We start from the raw sequence: 21,224 nt of genomic DNA, 5'->3' as shown, positions 1-21,224 counted from the left end.
GTCGCGGTGTCTGGATGCAGAAAACGAGTGCGCTAGCCTCGTCCTGCCCCGCGACGCTCTCAGTCGCCCCTCCCTGACGATCCCTTCGTTGGCCATCGCCCTTCTGTCTGGTCATAACATCATCTTTGAGTTTAGTTCCTGGAACTGGGTTATTTCCTGGAATTTGATTCCTCAGATCACAAACCCTCAAGGCAGTGGGTGACTTCTGTAGGCTAATTAGAATATACCACAAAGACTTTGGGATAATCACCCCAATTAGAATTTATCAGGGGAAAGGAAAAGGCAAGACAAGAGAAAAAACAGGAGTGGACCACAAACGAAAAGAAAGAAGGAAATCAAAGCCTCTCAAGGATGCCCTTGGAGAGTTCCTTACAAGACTACCACTCACGAGGGCCCCGAGCACAGCTTCACATGCCAGGTGAGTCCCCAGTTACCTGTTTCTCATACGCCAGCAGCTGCTTCGAGAGCTGGTGGGTGGCCAGGCACATCTCATTCTGCAGGGAGAGGAGAAAAGCAGGTAAGATGTGTCCAACACACACACAGGCACCAGAGAAACGTCACCTCAGAGAATCCCCTAAAAAAAATGTATGTGTGTGTCTGTGAAATAATTGTTCAGAAATTATTTGGAAAACAAGAGCAAAACAAATTAAAAGGGTTAAAGCTTGTTTCCCCCCACCCCCGCCAATTTACAAATTACTGCTCCTTCTGGTCAGTCAGTACAAAAAAATGCAGCGAGCAATTACGCTGTGCCCAGCATCCAAGAAAGACGCCGTCCCTGTCCTCACAGGATTTACTGGGGGAGCAGACATCAAAAAATGGTTACAAGCATGATGAGAACTGCAAAGGAAATCGCGGACATGTTAGGACTATAGTAGGAGCACGCAGATGGTCTCTGAGGAAGAGAGGTTCTAAGCGGACCCCTGAAGACAGACGAGGACTTAGCCATGGGAACCAGCTTTCTGGAGGAGAGACTCGCATGTGTAAAGCAGCACAGGCTGTCTTATCCAGGGAGGCCTTAATTCAATGACAAATGTCCTTATACAAAGAGAAGACAGCAGAGTGTAGTTGGAGCAGGGGGTGCAGGTGTGCAGGCGAGACGAGGCTGGCTGTGCGGGCAGAGGGCACACAAACTCCAGGGTCCACATCTGGCCTGGATTCTAAGTGCAGTGGGAATTTCAGCAGCACTGGGACCTGATCAGATCCAGCAAACCCAAGAGGGCTAGGTCGGTCCTGCTGGACAGGAACACGGAAGCACAGCTGCACTGTCCTGGAAGGCCTGTTTTGTGCCACTTTTCACTGGCCTATATTGTTCATCTTCCTCTTCTCCGATTTATCCCTCTAATCTCTGGATGTGGGGCAGTTTTCCACCACTAGCCTCCCACAGTCGATGCCCTCCGTCTAGAACACGTGTTTTCCATCTCTAAAGCTCACTGAAAGCTTCTCTTCGGATTCAGGACTCACTCCTAGCAGAGGAGAGAGCCACAGGGTCTGACTGGAGAGGAGGGGAGGGCACCGGCTGGTCTTGGCCTTGGCCTTCACTTACTTTCTAATTCTAGGCTTGCTGTTCCTTTAGGGGCAAGGCCTGAACTCTGCAGGGGCTTGTTTTCTTTACCTTGGTTTTCCTTTGCAAGACCCATAGGAGTCCTAATCCTACTTTTTTCAGCCCTCTTTGCTGGCCACCAGCCAACCTGTTCCCAGACTTCCTTCACTGGCCCCAAGGAATAGGCACTAATTGGCCCTGAAACATGGCTATCCCCCCTTTCCCCCGGAATAAAACAAACACATATAATAAAAGTTCCCGGCTTTGGCATCCTACCAGGGTGTCCCTCCTTTCAAAACAAACGAGAGCTGGTGGCCACAGAGCCAAGAGGAGGCAGGTGAACAGATGCACAAGCACTAGCCCCCCACCGGGGGAGGGGACGCGATGGCTGCCAGCACATGGCAGCCTCTCAACAAATGTGCTGATGAGTGAGTGAGCAAACACGGTTTAATACAACACTCGGAATCAGAGGTCAGAGGAAAATACCTCTAACCCCACAAGGTAACATCACAATGTGGGGGGGGGGGGGCAGGTACAATAAAATACCAAGAATGGACATGCATAAAACAATCTGCCAAGAAACAGTGCCTGTCGATCATCTCCAGCAGTGCCGTTTGGAAGATCAGACAGAGTGCACGGGCACAAGGGTCTTGGCCCACTCACTGGGATGATCGCCTGTTGTGTCAGAAAATCCCTTGCTCCTCTTCTCGGAGTTAGTGATGGGAGGGTTTAAGGTGGATTTGCTCAAGCTACTTTGGCATCTGCCTGGGGGCAGCGCCATGTGGACTGGGATTTGCAGACCTACAGACTTACCCTAACAGTAGCAGCTAACACGCAGAGCATTTAATCCATGACAGATGCCACACCAAGTGTATTCCATGCATTACCTCATTTAGTTCTGACAACCCCGTAGGTTAGGTTCTGATTTTACAGATGAAGTAACTATGGCACAGAGAGGTTAAGACACTTGCTGAAGGTCACACAGCCAGTTCGCAGCAGGGTTGGGATGTGAGCCCACATCTGTTCCATTCTAAGATATACTACCCTCCAGGATCCCAAGTCTTGCTAAGAGCTGAGGCCGCCTATGCTTTAGCCTAAAGTTGACAAACTTTTCCTCGAAGGGCCCGGACAGACATTAATTTTGGACATCGTCTCTCACAACTACTCACTCTGCTGCTGGAACATGAAACAGCCATAACAAGACAGAAATGAATGAGTGTGCCTTCCTTGTTTAAACATTATTTATAAAAACAGGAAGCCAGCCCAAGGGTGTAAATTGCTGATTCTGCTTTAGACACTAAATGTCTCTAGAGACCCACCCTCAGGATGCTCTCCATTAAACTATAATATTTCAAGTTCAAGGAACATATTCTATTTTTTTTTAAGATTTTATTTATTTATTTGAGAGAGAGAAAACACAAGCAGGGGGTTGGGGTGGGCATAGGCAGAGAGAAGCAGGCTCCAGCTGAGTAAGCAGCGTGATGTGGGGCTCAGTCCCAGGACCCCGGGATCGTGACCTGAGCCAAAGGCAGACACTTAACCGACTGAGCCACTAAGCTGCCCCTGTTTTCTACTTTCTTAGGTCATTCTTTATCTTAGCTAAACCTAAAATATTACTGCCCTATATCTCTATCCTATAGCAACTGGTTAATATGCATGCCTTCAAACTAAGCAAGAAACACCAGCTACCTGAATTCTTCTTGACCACTTAGGGGCAAATGTCCCAAATGGAATGGGAAAAAACCTGGCTCCCAGGGGGGGTGCACCTGGGCTCCCTGCCCAAAGCAAAGAAGGGGGCCCAACATTCGCCGCTGCTTTCCGCAACTGCTGCGTACAGCTGGACTCTGCCAGGTCTCACCCAGAAATTTCACCCTGTGACAATCCTGTGCCTTTTTCAGATGTGTGTGATTTCAGGCTGCACGATTCAGCTCCGCCAGTGGGATCTCACTGGGAACAGACGACAGGTCCAAACGACCTGTCACCTGCCCTGAAAAGAAGTGAACTCTGGGCGGAGCACATGCCGTGAAAAAATCTTTTGAACTAAACCAACTTTAATCTTACTCACACTTAATCTATTGTACACAGAGGTTTTATGAAACGCTTTGCCAACATCAGCCAATTACCCCACACCCTGTGAGGTCGGCCCACACGATTATCTCTGCGGCAAGGCTTGCAGCCCTGGAGCTGGGGTGCAGAGTAAGAAATACCAGTAACACAGACACCCGCAAACGTGCAGTGAGTCTTTTCTAGGTTCTTGATGGAGCTGTTAAGTGCCTGTCGTATATTATCACATTTAATCCTTTCAATGCTCCTACAGGTGAGGACTATCGCCATCCTCATTTTACAGACGAGGAGACAAAGGCTCAGAAAGGGCAGTAACTTTCTAAAATCACAACCAATACCCAGCAAGGCAAAGACCCAACGCAGATCTGCTGGACCTAAAATCGACACACGGCGTTTTTAACACCACGCTACTTCCAATCTAAAGGGCAAACGTGTTATCTGGCTGGCACTCAGTGGGCATGTCTCGCGGGGCCCAGGGCTAGGAACATAAATCCCATACTTTTAGTTAGCTGTGGTTCAACGACAGAAGTGGCCTAAAATTCCGACTCTAAATGGAGTTCCGCAAGTAAGATTTTCTGTGACATTCTGGAACCACTCTGGCTATTAACGATGCTATTCAATGTCTCCTAAGTATCCTTAAAAAAGACCACTTCAGGAAGCATTCGCTGACAGCATCTCCTGTATCCCACAGCCCCTTCGTGGCTCCTGCCAAGGCAGCAACTTCAGTGGTCAGCAAACCCGAAAGGAAAACCAAGGTTTTAGCAGGACTGTTTATCTCGGGGTGGCACAGAGAGCCCACGACACTGTCACTGTCACCCCAAACCACCCAAACGCCCCTGCTGGCGACACATCCATGCCGGATGGCTACAGTGAGCTGGGAGCAGGGGCAGAGGAAACCCCGGGGGGGTCAAAGTCACCAAGTGCTTGCTTCCATCCCAGCAATGTCACCTCAAGCCCGTCGTGGAAAGTCTCAGTCACCAGGTGCTTACCACAAAGCCGGGGTCCGGGAGCCCGCAGGCTGGGTCGCGTACAGGAGTAGCGAGGGGCGCGAGGAACGGAGGCAGGAAGCTGTGCCGGGGGCAGGCGCTGAGGGGTGCCCACTGGGGACGGGGACGTTACCCGGGAGGCAACGGGGAAGCCCTGAGCAACGTGGGCAGGAGAGTGACAAGACCTGACAGGAGCAGAGGAAAGCTCAAGAGTGGCTGTGGTGGAGAGGCGCGCTGCAGGGGCCTGGCGGGAGGGCGGCGAGACCACCGAAGAGGTGCTGGAGACCTGTGACGAGTTTCTGAGGCAAAAACAGCAGCATGCAGTGCGTGAGCGAGGAGGAGAAATCAAGGAAAACCGACCTCTGGTCGGAGGACTGAGGGAAGACGGCCCCCAGCGAGGACGCAGAGGACCCGAGGGGATTCAGGAGCGACAACAAAGCACACAGCGGGGCTGTGCTGGCGTTCAGCTGCAGATGTCCCCAACTTGGTTCTTCACCCCACACTTGGTTCTTCTACAGCTCTAACACTCAGAGGGGCCAGGCCTGGTGTGGGCACTGGAAGCGGAGAGTCCACTCTCTGGCATCTCCCGGCCCAGAGGGACAGGGAAACCGCACTCCTGTGCCGGAAGTGCTGGGAGCGACAAGTGCACGGTGCATCCGGGCACACAGAGACACCTCGGAGGTGAGGTCTTAACACCGGGAAGGTGATTTGTCAAGGGAAGGGTTTGATGGGGATTGCTGGCAGCAGGAACGGCAGAGCACAATCTCAAGACATGGGGAGGACCTGGCACATTCTGGAACAGCCAAACAAGAGGGCAGAGGATCAGGCTGATACTCGGTTCATGAAGAGCTTGCGTACCTTTGCTGAGGAGTTCAAACTCAACTGCACAGGGAGCCAGGGAAGCATGTGAAGACAGGGAGGGAGGGAGGTCTGGACGGAGGAGGCACTGAAAGGGGAAGACACTCCTGAAGGCAGGACGATGGATGGATCGGGGACCGCTGGATCGGGTTAGACTGAGCACTCACTCCCCACAGCACCAAGAGGAAAATGTCTTGAATAAAGACCCAGGGACAAGGGCTAGAAACAGATTTTGAAACCGCCAGACTTGCTCAAGGGATCTGAACCCTAGAAGCAAAAAATGAAGCAGAGGATTCTAGCGCAGTTTTAGAGAACACCTGGACTTAAAAGGGGCAGGCAGCAAGGTGCCAAGAAAGGAGAAAGATCTAGAAGGATGGGCAGAGAACTAGGAGGAGACCGGAAGGGACCTTGTCACAGGAACCAAAGCAAGACCGCTTCAAGGGGGGTGCCATTAAAGGATCAGGTGCTGGCCCAGGGCCCGAGGTGGAGAGGCTATGACTCAGGAACTAAACTGCTCCCCTGCGAAATGGAGGAGGGACGCCAGACTGAGGTGGCCTGAGGAGCAGGCATCAAATACCCAGTGAGGAAGTGAAGAGAGCAAGGACGGACTGCTCGGTCAACAAAGTCAGGATCAGAGGACCAAGCTTCTACTGAACCCAAATAACAGTCCCAGTACAATGTGCTACCTTAACTATTGTTATTATAAGACTTAGAAGATGATTAATACCCAGAGCCCTTTGTGCAGGAACTGATCCTCGCCTTTCACAGGTAAACTCTATTAACCTTTGCAACAATCAGTGAGGCGGCCATGATTACGGTCTCTGTTACCTGACAAGGTAATTCGGGCAAACAAGTGACCCTCCCAACACCACACAGCAAGTGGCCAAAGCCAGCACTGGAACTCAGATCTGTGAGTTCAAGGCCACACACTTAAGCCCTGTACCTAAGCAAGTAAGCCTTGCCCAGATTCATCTTCCATACTAATCTGAACACCACCAATGCCATGTGAGGAAAAGCTGTAGGTCCTGCAGCACGCAGAACAAGAGCAGGAATCCCAGTCTCTGAAGCAGTTTCTAGAAACCACTCAGGTTCTCTGCTCCCTCACTGAAGCTACTTTCATATTTCTCCTCAGTCCCTGTCATATCAACCTCAATTTGGCTGGTTTTCAGGGCTACTGAAATGCACTGACTAAAACAATTATGCATTAAAACTAATTCAACAAGGAAAGTCACTCTGGGATACAAAAAGGAACTGGCTCCCCCCTCACATACAGTGGGTCCCCGCTTCCCTGGGGGACACATTCTTAGACCCCCAACATCACAGCTAGTGTGGAATTCTACATATACTGTTTTTTCCTACACATACATACCTATGATAAAATTTAATTTATAAATTAGGCACAGTGAGAGATTCACAATAACCAAATGGAAAAATTACAATACAGTTGACCCTTGAACAACATGGGTTTGAAGGTCAACTTACATGCCAAGTTTTTTCAGTAAATACATACAGAGCTGAAAATGTATTCCTCCTTGTGATTTTCTTAATAACTTCTTTTCTCCAGCTTACTTTATGGTAAGAAGTACAGAATATGGTATGTACAACACCCCAAATATGTGTCAATCAACTCTATGTTATTGGAAGGCTTCTGGTCAACAGTAGGCCATTACTAGCTAAGCTTTGCGGGGAGTTAAAAGTTGTATGAGGATTTTCAGCTGTGCGGGGGTCAGCGCCCCAACCCCTCCATTGTTCAAGGGCCAACTGTAACTATAATAAAAGCTACGTGAATGTGGTCTCTGTCTCAAATATCTCATTGTGCTGTACGCTCCCCTCTTCTTGTGATGATGTGAGACCATAAGATGCCCCCGTGGTGTGATGAAGTGAGGGGAACGGCACAGCTCTAGGCTACTACTGACCTTCCGCGGATACAGCGGAAGGAGGAGCGAGCACTTGCTTCTAGACCACAGTTGGTTGTGGGTAACGGGAACGTCGGAAAGTGAGCCCACAGTTAAAGGCGGAACCATTGTGCTACACAGCTGTTTGGCTGTCTAATAGTGGGGATTGTTCTAGAGGGACAAGAACAACCTTGGAAAGCTCCTACTTCCTCAGCCTCTGCTGCCACTTCTGGAGGACAGTATGTCAAAAGAGTAGAGCGTACTGGGTTCAGGGTGAGAGTGAAGGTCTTGGAGTCAAAGACCTGAGTGCAAATTCTAGTTCTGTCACTATGATATTAGGCAAAATATATCACCTGAGTCTTAGTTTACTGATCTGCAAACATGTGCTATGGTAGTACCTCTCCTTTCTTGTGAGAGCTAAAGGAGATTCTACAAAGGAGATGCCAAGCTTAGTGTGTGGTATGTTTCTGTGCCCAGTAAATGGAGACTATTATTTCTGTTATTACAGTAAGTAGTTCTGACCCTATCTGTTTTCCAAATCCTCCCCCGGCCCTATTATAAGCTCCCACTCCTGGAAGCCCCTCCTCCCATTTTGTTTCCCAATAGGTGCATTAGCTTGTGTAGCTTGAGATCTCTATACAGGGGCCCCCTAAACAATGCAGGGGTTAGGCGGCAAGCCCTGCCTTGTGCAGCCAAAAATCTGTACATAACTTTGAACTGCCCCCGATCTTAATAGCATACTGTTAACCAGAAGCCTTACTAATAACATCAACAGTCAACACAAATTCTGTATATTATATGTATCATATACTTTATTCTTACAATAAAGTAAGCCAAAGAACAGAAAATGTTATTATGAAAATCTTAAGAGGGGGCCTCTGGGTGGCTCTGCTGGCTCAGCATCCCACCCTTGGTTTTGGTTCAGGTCACGATCTCAGGGTCATGTGATTAAGCCCCTTTGGGCTCTGGGTTCAGTGGGGAGTCTGCTTGGAATCTTGTCCCTCCCCAAACTTGTGCGCATGCACACTCTCTCTAAATCTTTACAAAAAAGAAGAAAGAAAAAAGAAAGAAAATCTTAAGAGAAAATACATTTACAGTGCCGTATTTATAAAAAAATCCACATATAAATGGACCTGTGCTGTTCAAAGTCATGTTGTTCAAGTGTCAACTGTATATCAACATTTCTTAAGAAGAAAAATTTTTTCTTATAATACCAAATTTCTGTGTATCTTCTCTTCAAAATATTTTACTCCTATCACCTCCTACAACTTGAAAAGATACTATTCCCACCTCCAGTTTGGGCTTTTAGTTTTTAGGATGTGTAGTTCTGTATTCCAGAAGATTGAAGAACAGTTGTAGAGATAGAACTGTGGGTGAGTAAGTCTGCTTTGCTGAAGGAAAATGAAAGTGGCTTAACAATGGTTCTTACCTCAAAAGAATCCATCCAAAATTTACTTAAAGAAAAAAAAAAAAAGAAAGAAAAAAATTCTATCCAGACTGAAGGCACTGACTACAGAAGTTCATTATCTGTTGGAGGAGACAGATTCCAAAAATTGCTGGGTTTCGCTAAAATTGCTGGGGACATTTCACTGGTCCCTGTTTTCTCACCACAATACTCACAAGGAGATTACTAAGTAAACTTCATTGTAAGATCCTAAAAAATCCATTCTTTAAATATTAAAAATTTTTTAACCTCTCCAAGAAAGAAACAAAATTATGCCAGATGTTTTGATTATTTATGCGATTCTGTAAAATCTATGAAATGCAAAATCTGAGATTTAACTGAATATAGACAAAGATGCGTCTATTCAGACACTAAGGAGATTTTAACCTTATCTAGCCAATCATCCTCAAAACAGCAGATCTTTTTATGTAACCCATCTCTGCTGTTAGTCCATGAGAAATGTGTACTGCCTCCTTTGTTCAAGTGACCCCTAACAAGGTACTCAGTTCCCATGGCCTGCAAAGGCACATGTGACAGTCAAAAGACCAGATGTGACTTCTGGGACCGCCGTAAAATGTGAAAACCAGCTCATGGACGGTAGCTTCGTTCTAGCATATACATGAAATAAAATTTTAAAATTTTCCCCAAATCAGCTACAATCAGCAAAACTGCTCACAGAACTTTCCTCAAGTTTTCCTCACTCTTCCTCTTTCATAAACTGAGGTTCAATGGTTTTTGCCCTATCAGAAAACAGAAATTTACCACATGGTCTGATTCAAAGTGAATCATTTATCACTTACCAGCAGTATATACCTGATTTTTAAAATACATTAATGCAAAAACATCTTGCTAAGTGCCTGTGTTTTTAAAAATGAGATTATAAAACCCTACTAATTTAATTCAACAGGTCTAGGTGCAAAATATTCAAGGAATAATGTTAACTAAACCAAGAAATAACTTAGAGGGAAAAAGTTGAGTGAAAACACTGGTGAAGTATTACTATACATATGTATACACACACCCATAAATATATGTATATAAACAAATTCATCAAAGAGGAGTCAAAGAAGTTTTGTTTTGTTTTTTTTTTAATTACAAAGAAACAAAAGAAGACACCTAAGCCTTCACATAAACCTGAAGACCAACTGACCCTGACCCAGCCGATCTGGATGCCGCTGGCCCCTGTTCGAATCTGTGGCTGAGTCTGGCAGCCTAAGCAGCCCTTCCCGCCAGCCTCTGCTGCAGGAAATGCCGAGGCAGGAGGAAGAGTTTCTGGCCAGTAGAGAACCCATGTGATGATCATGTGGTGTGAATTTAAAAAGCCGGTTTACAGACTCTTGGAATGCACGACCCACTTAATTTTGGCAAAATGTAGTTTTCTGGCTCAAAAGAAAAAAAAAAAAACATGTAAGAAGGCATCTGGACATCTCCAAGCAAATGATTCTGACAGACATGGAGAGGCAGAACAGAAACTTTTGAGAGTGACAGAGACACTGTCCTTTTAGTCTTGGGTCTCCTAAACATTAAACGGGAGACAAATCATTTAATGACAATATTCAAATCACTGAATAGCAAGTAAGTTCCGGTCCAAGTCCAGTGAAAAAAATTTTTATTTTCTTAAATTTTGAATATGTAGGGAATATAAAAAATACAATATAAATAGGGTTTTAAAAAATCAACATAATATGTCCCCAGTTTCTGAATGTCTTACCAAAACAGTATCACACATGAGCACATTTGTTTGGGTTTTAACACCTGTCCCAGTGAAGTTCCACTTGTATAATACATGAGAGATTGAGATTTCAAATCTGTATCTCCAGCCTGAATTTCAGATCTGAACCTTTAACAAGCTCTTTTTCCACTTTGATGTCCCGTGGACACCTCGCAATCAGCCTTTCAAGAAAGAATTATGATTGGCATCCCTGCCACCACACACACACACACACAGACACACACACCCTCCATCTCTTCCTATGTGCTCCTGACTCTCCATCTGTCATTCAACTCAAAGACCTGGACATCATTCCGGACTCATCTTTCACACATCTGACCCTTTCAGGTCCAATCAGTCACAATCTGCCTCCTGAACATCTCTGAAATTCATCTACTTCTTTCCATTTCTACTGCCACTTTCCTAGTTCAAGCTACTCCAGGTTTAGTAGCTGAGAGTTTGGACTTCCAGTTCCAGCTGACTTGCTCTGACATATAGTAATGGGGTGGACTTGGACAAGTCACTTGTCATTGGAATCCTTAAGTCTCCTAACCCATAAAATGTGCATGGTGCCACCAATACCCACCTCACAGAGTTTCTGGGAAATTTAAATGAAAAAATCCACGTAAAAGCCCTGAAATCATGTCCAGAAGCTATGCAATATTCAGTTGGATCTCGACTGTCACAATCCTCTTCCCTTTGGGTGCTGAGCACAATTTCTCTGGGTTAGGCAACCTCTTCTCTTAGCGGTACTAACACTCCTAGATAAATGTTTTCTCTGTTTCCCTACCCAAACATAAGCACTCTAATGGAAAGGACTAAGTCTTCGTCCCATAGACGATATGAATAAATGACTAATAAAACAATGATAACAATAAATGATCACATATGAATATTAAGAGTTATATGAGAAAGGAAACACATAATTATTAGTGTATATTATATACTGAATGTGATATTTCCTTAGAGATCATCAATGAAAGAAACATTGACACACACAGATTTAAGTCAGCAAGGAATCAATAATCAAAAGCATCAGCCACCATAATATTTTGATGTGCAACATAATGAATTTTAAGTAACTTATTCCCTTAGAATATTAACATACACAGGCACTTCTCAATCATCAAAAAAAAAAAAAATCACTTTTGCTACTCAGCAATTTATTTTCCATTCTTTTGCAAGTCGGGGATATTTGTTCCTCAAAACAAAGAAGCCACCCGATAGTTTCAGAAGTGTGACTCAAGCCCTCTCAGAGGAAGCATGTGGAAAACCCTCTCTACCCTCCCGCACTGACATCTAAGATTCCCATTTACGAGAAAGACAAAGAGCATGTCTCAGGATACTGACCCTTGCTCATTCACAAATGTTCTGTTCTGGGGCTGAATTTTTTTAAGAATTAAAACCAGTGACGTGGTCCTTCTCTACTGGTTTTACTAGCTACAGGAAAATGACCCATTTTCTTTAGCAGAGAAAACAGATTGTCCTCAGTTTTTTAAGGTGAAAGGAAGTGAGGGAATTGATTCTGATTTTACTTACAAATTTTCAGTGGCATTGTTCTGACCCCAATTCCTCTGTCCCTTGAGACAAGTTCAAGGTGAGGGCAGGGGGCTCCTACTCCCCTCCTCCCCGGGAGAGGGCAGGGCCGGCTACCTGGGCTCCATAGACGCGCTGCATCGCCTGGAGAAGCTGGTTGGTATAATCCGTGAGGGTGCCAGCATCTTCTTCAAACACACTCAGTAAAGAGCGAGTCTACGAGGAAAGAAGAGAAGTCCATTTATTCCTAAGTGGAAAAGTTACAGAGAAGGTAGAAACACACACACGCGCGCGCACACTCCTCTCTAAAATGGGGAAAGGAGATGCCTATTCTCCGGCTTTATTCTTTTACTGATAATACTAGGGAGGGTTGATTTCTGGAGCTTTAATTTAGAACTACATTCCTCATCCTTCAGACTACAATGCAGGGGCAAACTGAATACAATTTGAATGCTGGGGCCAGAGAAGGAAAGCCAATTTTTAGAGTAAGACTTGAGGGTTATTATCTGTCTCAATTTAGCCCCTACCTAAACACCAGGAGAGTCCATCTAATTGGGAAAAAAAAAAAAAAAAGTTTAAGAAAAGGCAGCCTCTCCTTCTGGCCCATAAACTGAACAAGATGCCAGATCTGTCTGTTTACCTGGGGTGTGGACGCCCAGCAGTGCATCACCCCAACAGCTAACCGCCAGTCTGGTTTTCTGCAAACTTGGACATCTTGCAGGAATGTGTCACTCTTTCCTCTTAAAATACTACAGTCAATTTCCACATCTTTCGTCATCTTTTTATTCAGCTAATTTTAAACTCGTGGCCAGGAAATTTTGTATACCCTGGGTCCACCAGCAGTGGATCTGGGCACAAAACTGAAATTGCAACTTAACAAGAATGCTAGCTCTGTCCCTTCAGGAAGGCTAACTACTCAGTGCCCCAGAGCAGCCGAGCAAGGTCATTAGAGGGAAGGTGTTTCCTGTTGCTCTTGTGCACAGAGCTGGACACATGGAACACTGAAGAAATATTTACATGGGAGATGGTGTCTAAGTAAGTATCGAGGCGTCACGTAAGTGACCATATCTACTCAAGGGACTTTACTTAATGTGTTCAGCACAGTGGGAAATTAAAATATTATGTCAGTGATAATGGAGTCTCTAAAAATAACCCATTAGGCATAGAATGGATAGTAAATTATAGAAATGCTTTTAATAAGATAATATCAAAGCACTTTACAGAGAACAATCTATTAAGGCTCATTATCTCCCTGCATACGCATTTCAATTCCTTCTTTCTTTTTCTAACCTCAGGTCAGAGAGCAGGGATGGACTTCAAAGCACCCTCAATCACCTGGGGGTTTGGATCATTCCGTCTCCCCTGGATTTTGTCTCCCAAACTCCAGTGTATTTTGCAGCAGGACACACTTGTCCTGGCTTCGCTGAGGCCTTCAAGGCTAAAAAATACCTTCTGTGAGACCAGGGTCCTCTCTTCACTATCAATCCTTATCAACAGAGGGACCAGATGCAATAAATATGGAAAACCTAAGACGGATTTTCAAGAGCTCTCAATCACAGCAAAATACCAGAGCTCATACAGTATGTCATTCGTGTGCCAGAGCAGAGTTCTTCAAACCTTCTAAAATTAAAAACAATGGTTTGAAACACGTTACCAAGCAATACTTGTCTTTAATTTTTTAATTGGAGTATACACTCCAATTTTTTCTGTCCTATTCTGTTCCCTTCCACTTGTAAACAAAAATCAGGACTGTGGCCCACTGGCTCTCATAATGGATGCATAGTTGTCAACCAGTAGGTGGAAAACATTGGTTCCAAACTCTTCGTTCTATCTTTTTAAAACAGACTTTTTATTTGGGGGGAGAAAAAAGATTGTATCCATTCCCAGATGCACACATCTCGGTCTTCTTCCTGTATCTGTCAAAACAACGTGCTGGGAACTTGGATTCAGAGGTGATTAGACCCGACTCTGTTCTACAGGAGCTTAGAGCCCGCTGCGCCTCTCAAAGCATCTGGGATCCCCATGGGACCAGATCAGTCCTGGGTCCAAATTCAGGCTCTAACACTGCTGTGCAGGGTTACTGAAATAACAAACACACACAAAGCCCCTCCCAGTGTGTGATGTACAGTGGTAGCAGATGAAACTAATTATGAAAATAATGAATTCTGATTCCTTATTATATGCTGGACACTAAGGGCTTTACATGTATGATCTCATTTTTTCTGAGAACAGAGCTTCCTGAAGAAACAGAGAGAGCAGATATGGACAGGGCATCTCAGAGACTCAGAAAGGAAAGGAGAATGAATCTCTGTAGGATTTCACTTTAACACCACAGCAATACTTATCTGTACAGTTATCTATAAATGTTATCTAATAGGCAAGGACCTTCTGTCTCTTTGTATTCATGGTGTCAGTGCTGGAGGAGCTCACGTTTTTATGATTCTGGTATCTTCCTTTGCTATAACTAACATGTCTAGGAAAATGAGAAGGAAAGAATGATACAACTGGATTGAGATCTCATTTTTCTAACTACTACTGATCTCCATTTAGTCGAGTCCTATTAATTGTTTTTAGAATTCTCAAGAATGAAGTAGGATGGAAAATGAGAAGAGGAAAAGAGAAGGCTTATGTCAAGGTCTTCCAGAAAGAGAAAAGAAAATGAACCCTCCCTTTTACTCTGTACCTCCTATGAGACACTGTGCTGAGCACTAAATATTTACTTCATTTAATCCTTCCAACAACTTTATGAGGTAGGTACATGGATATTTAACCTTATGTTACAGATAATAAAACTGAGGCTCATCAAGGTCAAGAAAGTTGCTCAAGCTCCCACGGCTGGGAAGCAGCAGGGCTGGGATGTCAGTCTCGGTCTGATGGGCACCAACGGCCATGCTTCCTCCCCTGCAGGAGGCTGCATCTGTCACCCAACTGGCCGAGCTGTATCAGTGGGCATGCGCTGTGGTCCCCAGCCCAAGTCCTGCCTGGAGCCAGCTTCCCTTTGGTCATCCTGTCACGCTCTTGCCTATTAACTGCCAAATCTTTATCAGCAGCATTTCATTTGCTCACACTCTGGACATATTTACCGTGACCACCCACCGACAGGAGCACGGGCAGGAAAAATCCAGTCTTTCTAAGTAGGCCAGGATCACGACTGAAATAAACCTACCCAGCTATCTTAGGCACTGTTTGTGATACCTATGTTATCAGCTCCATATATGCTTGAATTCATATCTGAAGCAACGGGAATGTTCTATATCTGGAATGTAAGGAATGAGACCAAGGACCAGCTGAAGGTACACCAGACATCAAAGATTCTACTTAAAAATCCGAAAGACCCTGCTGCCTATCACTTGTAGGTAACAGCAATCATTTATGGAGTTGTTATGACATGAAAGACATGGGAAGGCACTGTACACATTATTCATTCTTCATAAGAATCACATTAAGTAACTATTTTTATTCTAATTGTACACATGTTGAAACTCAAGCTCAGAGAGGTCGAGTAACTTGCCTAAGGCAACAATGTCAGAATTAGGATGTCAGCTCCATCCTTTTCCTACTACCCTATACCTTTAAGAGTATGCCTAGCCAGAAAAACCAAACACACTAGGGCTACAGCCTCAGCTCCACATTGTCCCTCCATCTTAAAGAAACAGGGTGTTCCCTACTAAAATAGTCCTAGACATTTTTTATTCTCCAGAATAGCATCTGACCATATAATGGCACAATTTAAGTAACTCTGATTATAAAATATACATATTATCCTCCACAAGACCTAACCCCAGGTTGTTCTGAGGCACCTTGTTTGAGTAAAGAAAGCCCAGTTTGGTCAAGGAGGGCTGTTCCCAGTCGGACCACTCACTGCATGATCTCAGAACTAAGTCTTTCATTTCTCTGGGCTTCAGTTATGCCAACTGCAAAGGAAACACACACACACACAGAGATCAAGAAAACAGTCAGCAATACTGCTTTTGTCTTCACCTTATCTCAAAAGCGGACTACTTACACAAAAGCCACTGAGCCCCTGAAGAAGTCGGCGCGGCAGCTGCTCAATGCTGTGTTTGTGTTCCTACCACAGCCCATTCACACGGCCCTGGCACTGCTTTCCTTATCTGTCTCCCGGGACAGACTGTGCCCCGTGGAGGGCAGGCACTCCTCCTACCTTGTCACAATATTCCCAGCACCTAGCGGCGCCTGGCAAGGAGTGGAGGCCTGCGACCGGCAACGGAGACCAGTCAGTAACTTTGTCCCCAAAACATTCTGCCTCTCACATATCAGAAATGTGTAACCAGAAATGGTATGTGTATGCACACACCAGTCTTCCATACACTGTGCAGTGCTAAAAAAGGACAAAATGAATAGATGTGTCTAAGGGCAGTCAACTGCTATTCAGCTCTTCTTGGGTCACTGAGTTCAGTTACAAAAGCGTTTGTGTTCACTTACTGAATCATGTGCAGGTTGCTGCAGCAACCCTCATAACTTCTCTTCAAAAAACCAGAAGAAACAAACAATAGATGGTTTCTTAGGATCTTTTCCTTTCAGTGAAACACTGTAGATCACCGATGATAGAAATGCCAGGTGCCAGGTAGCGCGTGAACAACACAGGCTAGCCTGCCTGGGTTCCAATCCTGGCTCTGCCATTGCCATTGAGCAAGTTATTTGACTTCTCTGCCCCTTGGTAATTTTCATAGGAGACCTACTTCAGACGACTGTTGGAAATATAAAGTGAATTATTATAGGCAAAGGATTTAGAATAATGTCTGGTGCAGAAAATGTACATGTGATATAGGTGATTGCTATTGTTTTTATTCTCTACACATGAAAGGAATCAGATTTGCTTTCCTCCAGTTCCAAATCCATGGGTTTCTGCAAGAATAAGGTTGCTTTAGGGACACACTCCATATAAGACTGCTAAATAAATATATTCTGATGACTATCAAAGACCTTGAAAGTTAGCTTCCACTGCACCAACCTCATGAAGAATCCTGGTCAGGTGACACCTAAGTCCCCAGAGCAGTAACAATTCCCTACATTAAGAGGAACATTACATGGGAATGCCAGTGCCACCAGACCTCCTCTTCCACATACAAGCTCAAAGTTATAAACCATGCAATATAATTTTAAGCTTCTAAAGCCCCTTAAAGATCAACTGCTCCATGTGCCTCATTCTGCAGATGAGAAAACTGAGCCAGCGACAGGGTGCGGATAAGTGACTTGCCTCAGTCACATGATAAGTCAGTGGCAGAGCAAGAATTAGGATCCAGTTTTCCCAACTTGTTTGCCAGTCCTCCCTCTGCTTCCTCCCAGCTGAGCAAACCCTGTAAACCACTCAGAAATGGTGCATATTCACTCATGTGACAGTCAGAAATGCAGAATGTGACTTCTCAGTGAGGGAAACATAGGACAATCGGTTAGTGCAACCTCTCTGACCTGGCTCAGCCATCATCAGGATCGGTTAGGAAAGCAATATAGCTTTACACTTCCGGACGAGAAAGCAAACAGAAATCCCTGTCCCAAACGGTATCCTTAGAAATTCTAGATTATTATCTTCATATCTCACATGATGTGTGGGGACGGACAAAATGACTCCTCCAATGGGCTTCAGTCCCATTAAAATGCCACAGGTCTAGAGCTTTCAAAGGGGTCTTTAAAAAGTCAATCAGAGCAGCAGATGCCAATTAAAAAAAAAAAAAAGTCACAGCTTGCTCAAGTTTCTTAACTTGCCTACCTAAGGAAGATCACAAAGAAATGGACACAAGGCAACCAAGCACACTGCCGTTTGACTGCTGATTCTGAACTGGCAAGATGCAGAGTCCATCAAGAGATCATCCCCCAGAGTGTAATGTTCTAAGAAGAAAAAGGATAGGAAACGGAAAGGGAAGGAAAACAGGTTAATCTTACTCGAATTTTTGAGGAGTTGAGACACCCGGGAGGGGATAAAAAGACCGATTCAAATAAACTCAGGAAGATGCAGAACCCGGAGAGTAGATACGAAGCCCGGGCAACGCTAATGCGGAGCAAAAAAGTTCCTTGAAGAAAAGGGCACTGAATTATAAGCTCCCGTCACTCTGCACTCATCTGTTCTATTTACACAGTGGCTTTCATCTGCAGAGCTCCAAGGACTTAACTTCATCTCGAGCGCGCTAATGAAGTCCCCCCCCCCGTGCGACAAATGGGGCAGATGTTGTAATTTTCGCTTGACAAAATGGGAAAACCACTTTGGGAAACCATGGGAAGGTTACCGCTGGGAAAGAGAGCTGGGCTCTCTGCCTCCCATCTCGGCCCTAACCCCGCCAGGACCCATCGCATCAGCAGCGGCAGCAGTAGTAATAACTAAGATAGACTTCTTCTGTACCAGACGTTGCCGCTACCAACTTTACAGGCGTTCCCTTACTTAATTCTGACAACTCTGTGAGGCGGGGACAATGATCATCCCTGTGTTCCAGATGACAAAACTGCGGCACAGAAAAGCTATTTGTCCGAGGAACTCAGCGAAGCTGCGGAGCCCGACTTTAGGCCGGGCAGCGTCCGTTTCAGCTGACTCTGGAAAAGGGGTCACGACACAAAGACTCTGGCCGCGGGGGGCTTTCTCGGGTTCTCCAGCCCCGCCTGAGGGGTGCCCCTTCCCGGCCCCTGCGCGCACCCGGCCTCCACCCCGGAGCTCGAGGGGCCTCCCCGGCCTCCAGACCCCCGGGCGGGGGGACCGGAGCGGCGGGAGGTACCTGGGGGCTGTCCTGCAACGCCTCCTCCAGCAGGAGCTTGTCCACGGCGGGCATGGTGGCGCGGGGCCGGGCAGAAGGACGGAGGGCGGGAGGCGCGGGCGCCGAGGGTGCTTCGGGCTGAAGCGACGAGGCGGACGCTCTGTGCCCGCCGCAGCCCCGAGCGCGCCCACGGCTGGCCAGTGACCGCCTCCCCCGCAGCCTCCCGCCCGCCGGCCCTCCTCCCAGCCCAGCCCTCCGCGGAACCGGATCAACAGGAAGTGTGGCGAGCTCGCGCAGCCCGGCCACCGGAAGTGTGGCGGCCCCGCTTCCGCCGCCCAGCGCCGCCCCTCGCCTCGGGGATATCCACAGAGCATCTAAGCCGACCGGCGGGCTCCGTGCGCACGGGAGGGTGCGAGGTCTGCGGTTAGGCAGCTGGGTACTCCACGCTGGTGGAGGCCCCGAACGGGGAACGATAAGGTTTTATCTATTTGGCGCCTACCCAGAAGACTTTAGAATCGAAGGGGATGGGAAAGAACAGATTTTGCCCCTTGGTCCCGTGCCACTGCTTTAACGGAGGGAAGAGCCTACACACCACTCGTCCCAGATAAATCCCAGTGCCCCCGTGGCATCTCTGAGCGCACCTACTTCTAGAAACAATCATCTGTGTTACTCAGAGGTAGCCATTGTGGAATTCAGAGCTATAGGATGGCAGGCTTCCTGGGCACTTGGAGACTCCAAGGCCATCATTCCCAGTTGGCCGTAGCCAGCACCAGCCTTTCCTGAACCGTTGTCTGACCTCCATGGGGAAATCATTCGGCATCCTTTTTCCCTGCCATATTCTTTCTTCTTGGGTAGAATCATGCCTACACAATGTTTCTTCCTTTTCCTGTGTTTCCTATCTCTTTCATGAGACTGTTCAGTTAATCTCACTTCATAAACTCCCCCAACTCTCCTCACTGAAATCCTCCTCCAAAGGTCAGACTTAAGCTCTTCCTTTCCCCTCTCTGGCCCCAGAGATCACCACCACAGCTAGATCCTTGATTAATACCCAAGGTGGCTTACCAGGTAGTGCTTTTTCTTTCTCTGTGTAGATCTAACTCAATACTCAATATCAATACTCAAATACTCAATACTCAAAATCTTAATACTGAGATGTGGTAACAAATACTTGTTTGCTGTTAATGACACACAACCCTTTTCCAATTAAGAGAAGTTTCCCCCCCCCCCCATCCTTCTAGCCATGGGAAACGAACAGTTATTAATTGCCTGCCAGACAAACAAATAATAAATTGCCTGGTGGTGATAAGAATAGTGTAAGATTGTACCAAGGGAAAAAAGTGCATACATTTTAATATGAAAATAGATGTTAAAAAAGACACAGTGCCCTCCATGATCCTTGAAAGAGCTCAGAAGTCTCCTTGGAAATCACCACAACATTTTTCATGTGCCACCTTATCTCCTAATTAAACTTACTTTTCCTCAAACGCCTGTATTCAAAATTAAGTGTTCTTACACAATGCCATTACTTTTCTACATTCTATTGCTACATTATGGGTAAACAGCCTCAGTGGGATTTCTTGGCAATGAAATATCATTTATAACATTGTTTCTTTGGGAGAATGCATCCCAAATCCAAAACAACTTGAGTTACAAAGCCAACTCTAGGAATACAACACATTTGCAAATTGTTAATTTATGCCCTTCATTAGTTCATCTAATCATTTAATTAAATATAGACTGCTCAGTATTAAGTACTCTGCCTCCCACATATTTTACTGTCTTTACTATGCCTCTCATTTAAATTCTGAAGCCAAATATCCTCCTCTTCAACAGATAATCTGTGAAAAAACTATGTAAGAGGAATTTTTATGCAAACATGAGAAAAATTTTAAATGTTTGATGTAAAATTGTCTGTTTCTATTAAACTACTGTGAAGGTGAATTTCAAACATCTACCCACTGTGTCTGAAATCCCTAGAGAGCTGTGAGGTTGATGACAGGACATACAAAGATGGACAATTTAGAGTTTCCACGTCCTCTGGGGAGAGCAAGAATGAACTCTACAGAGCTGAAACCTTTTACCCATTGAAGATGAATGGGGAAAAAGACACAGGTTGTTTCCATAGACACCTATCTATGTCTCCTGTATTAAGCAGGGCTTTTTCCATTGGAAAGACAGAAATTGAACTCCAGTTAGTTGAAATAAAACATAAAATTCTGGGAGAGACTGAGAAGTAAGGAAACTATATTGCTTTGGTTATTTGCATGCCGAGGAGAATGCCCCAGAAGAGTGGGGGAAACTGAAGATATGAAAAGTGATATGACAATTGCAGGAACATGGTCCTTGAGTAGAAAAAAAGGAGTGAGATCCAAATCACATGTGATGGGGATAGAAACAGGGATAGTGTGTTCAGACTGATACGTGCGACAGTCGGTTGGTAGATTAAATGGGGAGGGTGAAGGAACTTTTTTCTGGTTGCTTTTATTTTC

At 45.6% G+C, this 21,224-nt stretch overlaps 1 protein-coding gene across 3 annotated transcripts in view; it reads right to left on the bottom strand.

Annotated features, from left to right (window-relative positions):
- APPL2 (adaptor protein, phosphotyrosine interacting with PH domain and leucine zipper 2) overlaps positions 1-18,987 on the bottom strand; it is a 50,469-nt gene extending 31,482 nt beyond the window's left edge. For 2 of the 3 annotated variants that reach the window (XM_059402190.1, XM_059402191.1), the window contains exons 1-3: positions 18,757-18,987; positions 12,152-12,250; positions 435-494 (exon numbers count right to left, since the gene is read on the bottom strand). In XM_059402190.1, coding sequence (XP_059258173.1) covers positions 435-494; positions 12,152-12,250; positions 18,757-18,810 — 213 coding nt within the window. In that variant the 5' untranslated portion in view covers positions 18,811-18,987. Of the gene's footprint in view, positions 1-434; positions 495-12,151; positions 12,251-17,762; positions 17,861-18,756 lie in introns of those variants that run through there. The other variant, XM_059402192.1, reaches the window with a different exon arrangement.
- Between the last annotated feature and the right edge of the window lie 2,237 nt (positions 18,988-21,224).

This window comes from Mustela nigripes, chromosome 6 (assembly GCF_022355385.1).
Source record: "Mustela nigripes isolate SB6536 chromosome 6, MUSNIG.SB6536, whole genome shotgun sequence".
In the NCBI taxonomy this organism is placed as follows: Eukaryota; Metazoa; Chordata; class Mammalia; order Carnivora; family Mustelidae; genus Mustela; species Mustela nigripes.
Note: the sequence above shows the minus strand (reverse complement) of the source record. Positions and strands in the feature narration are given on the sequence as shown.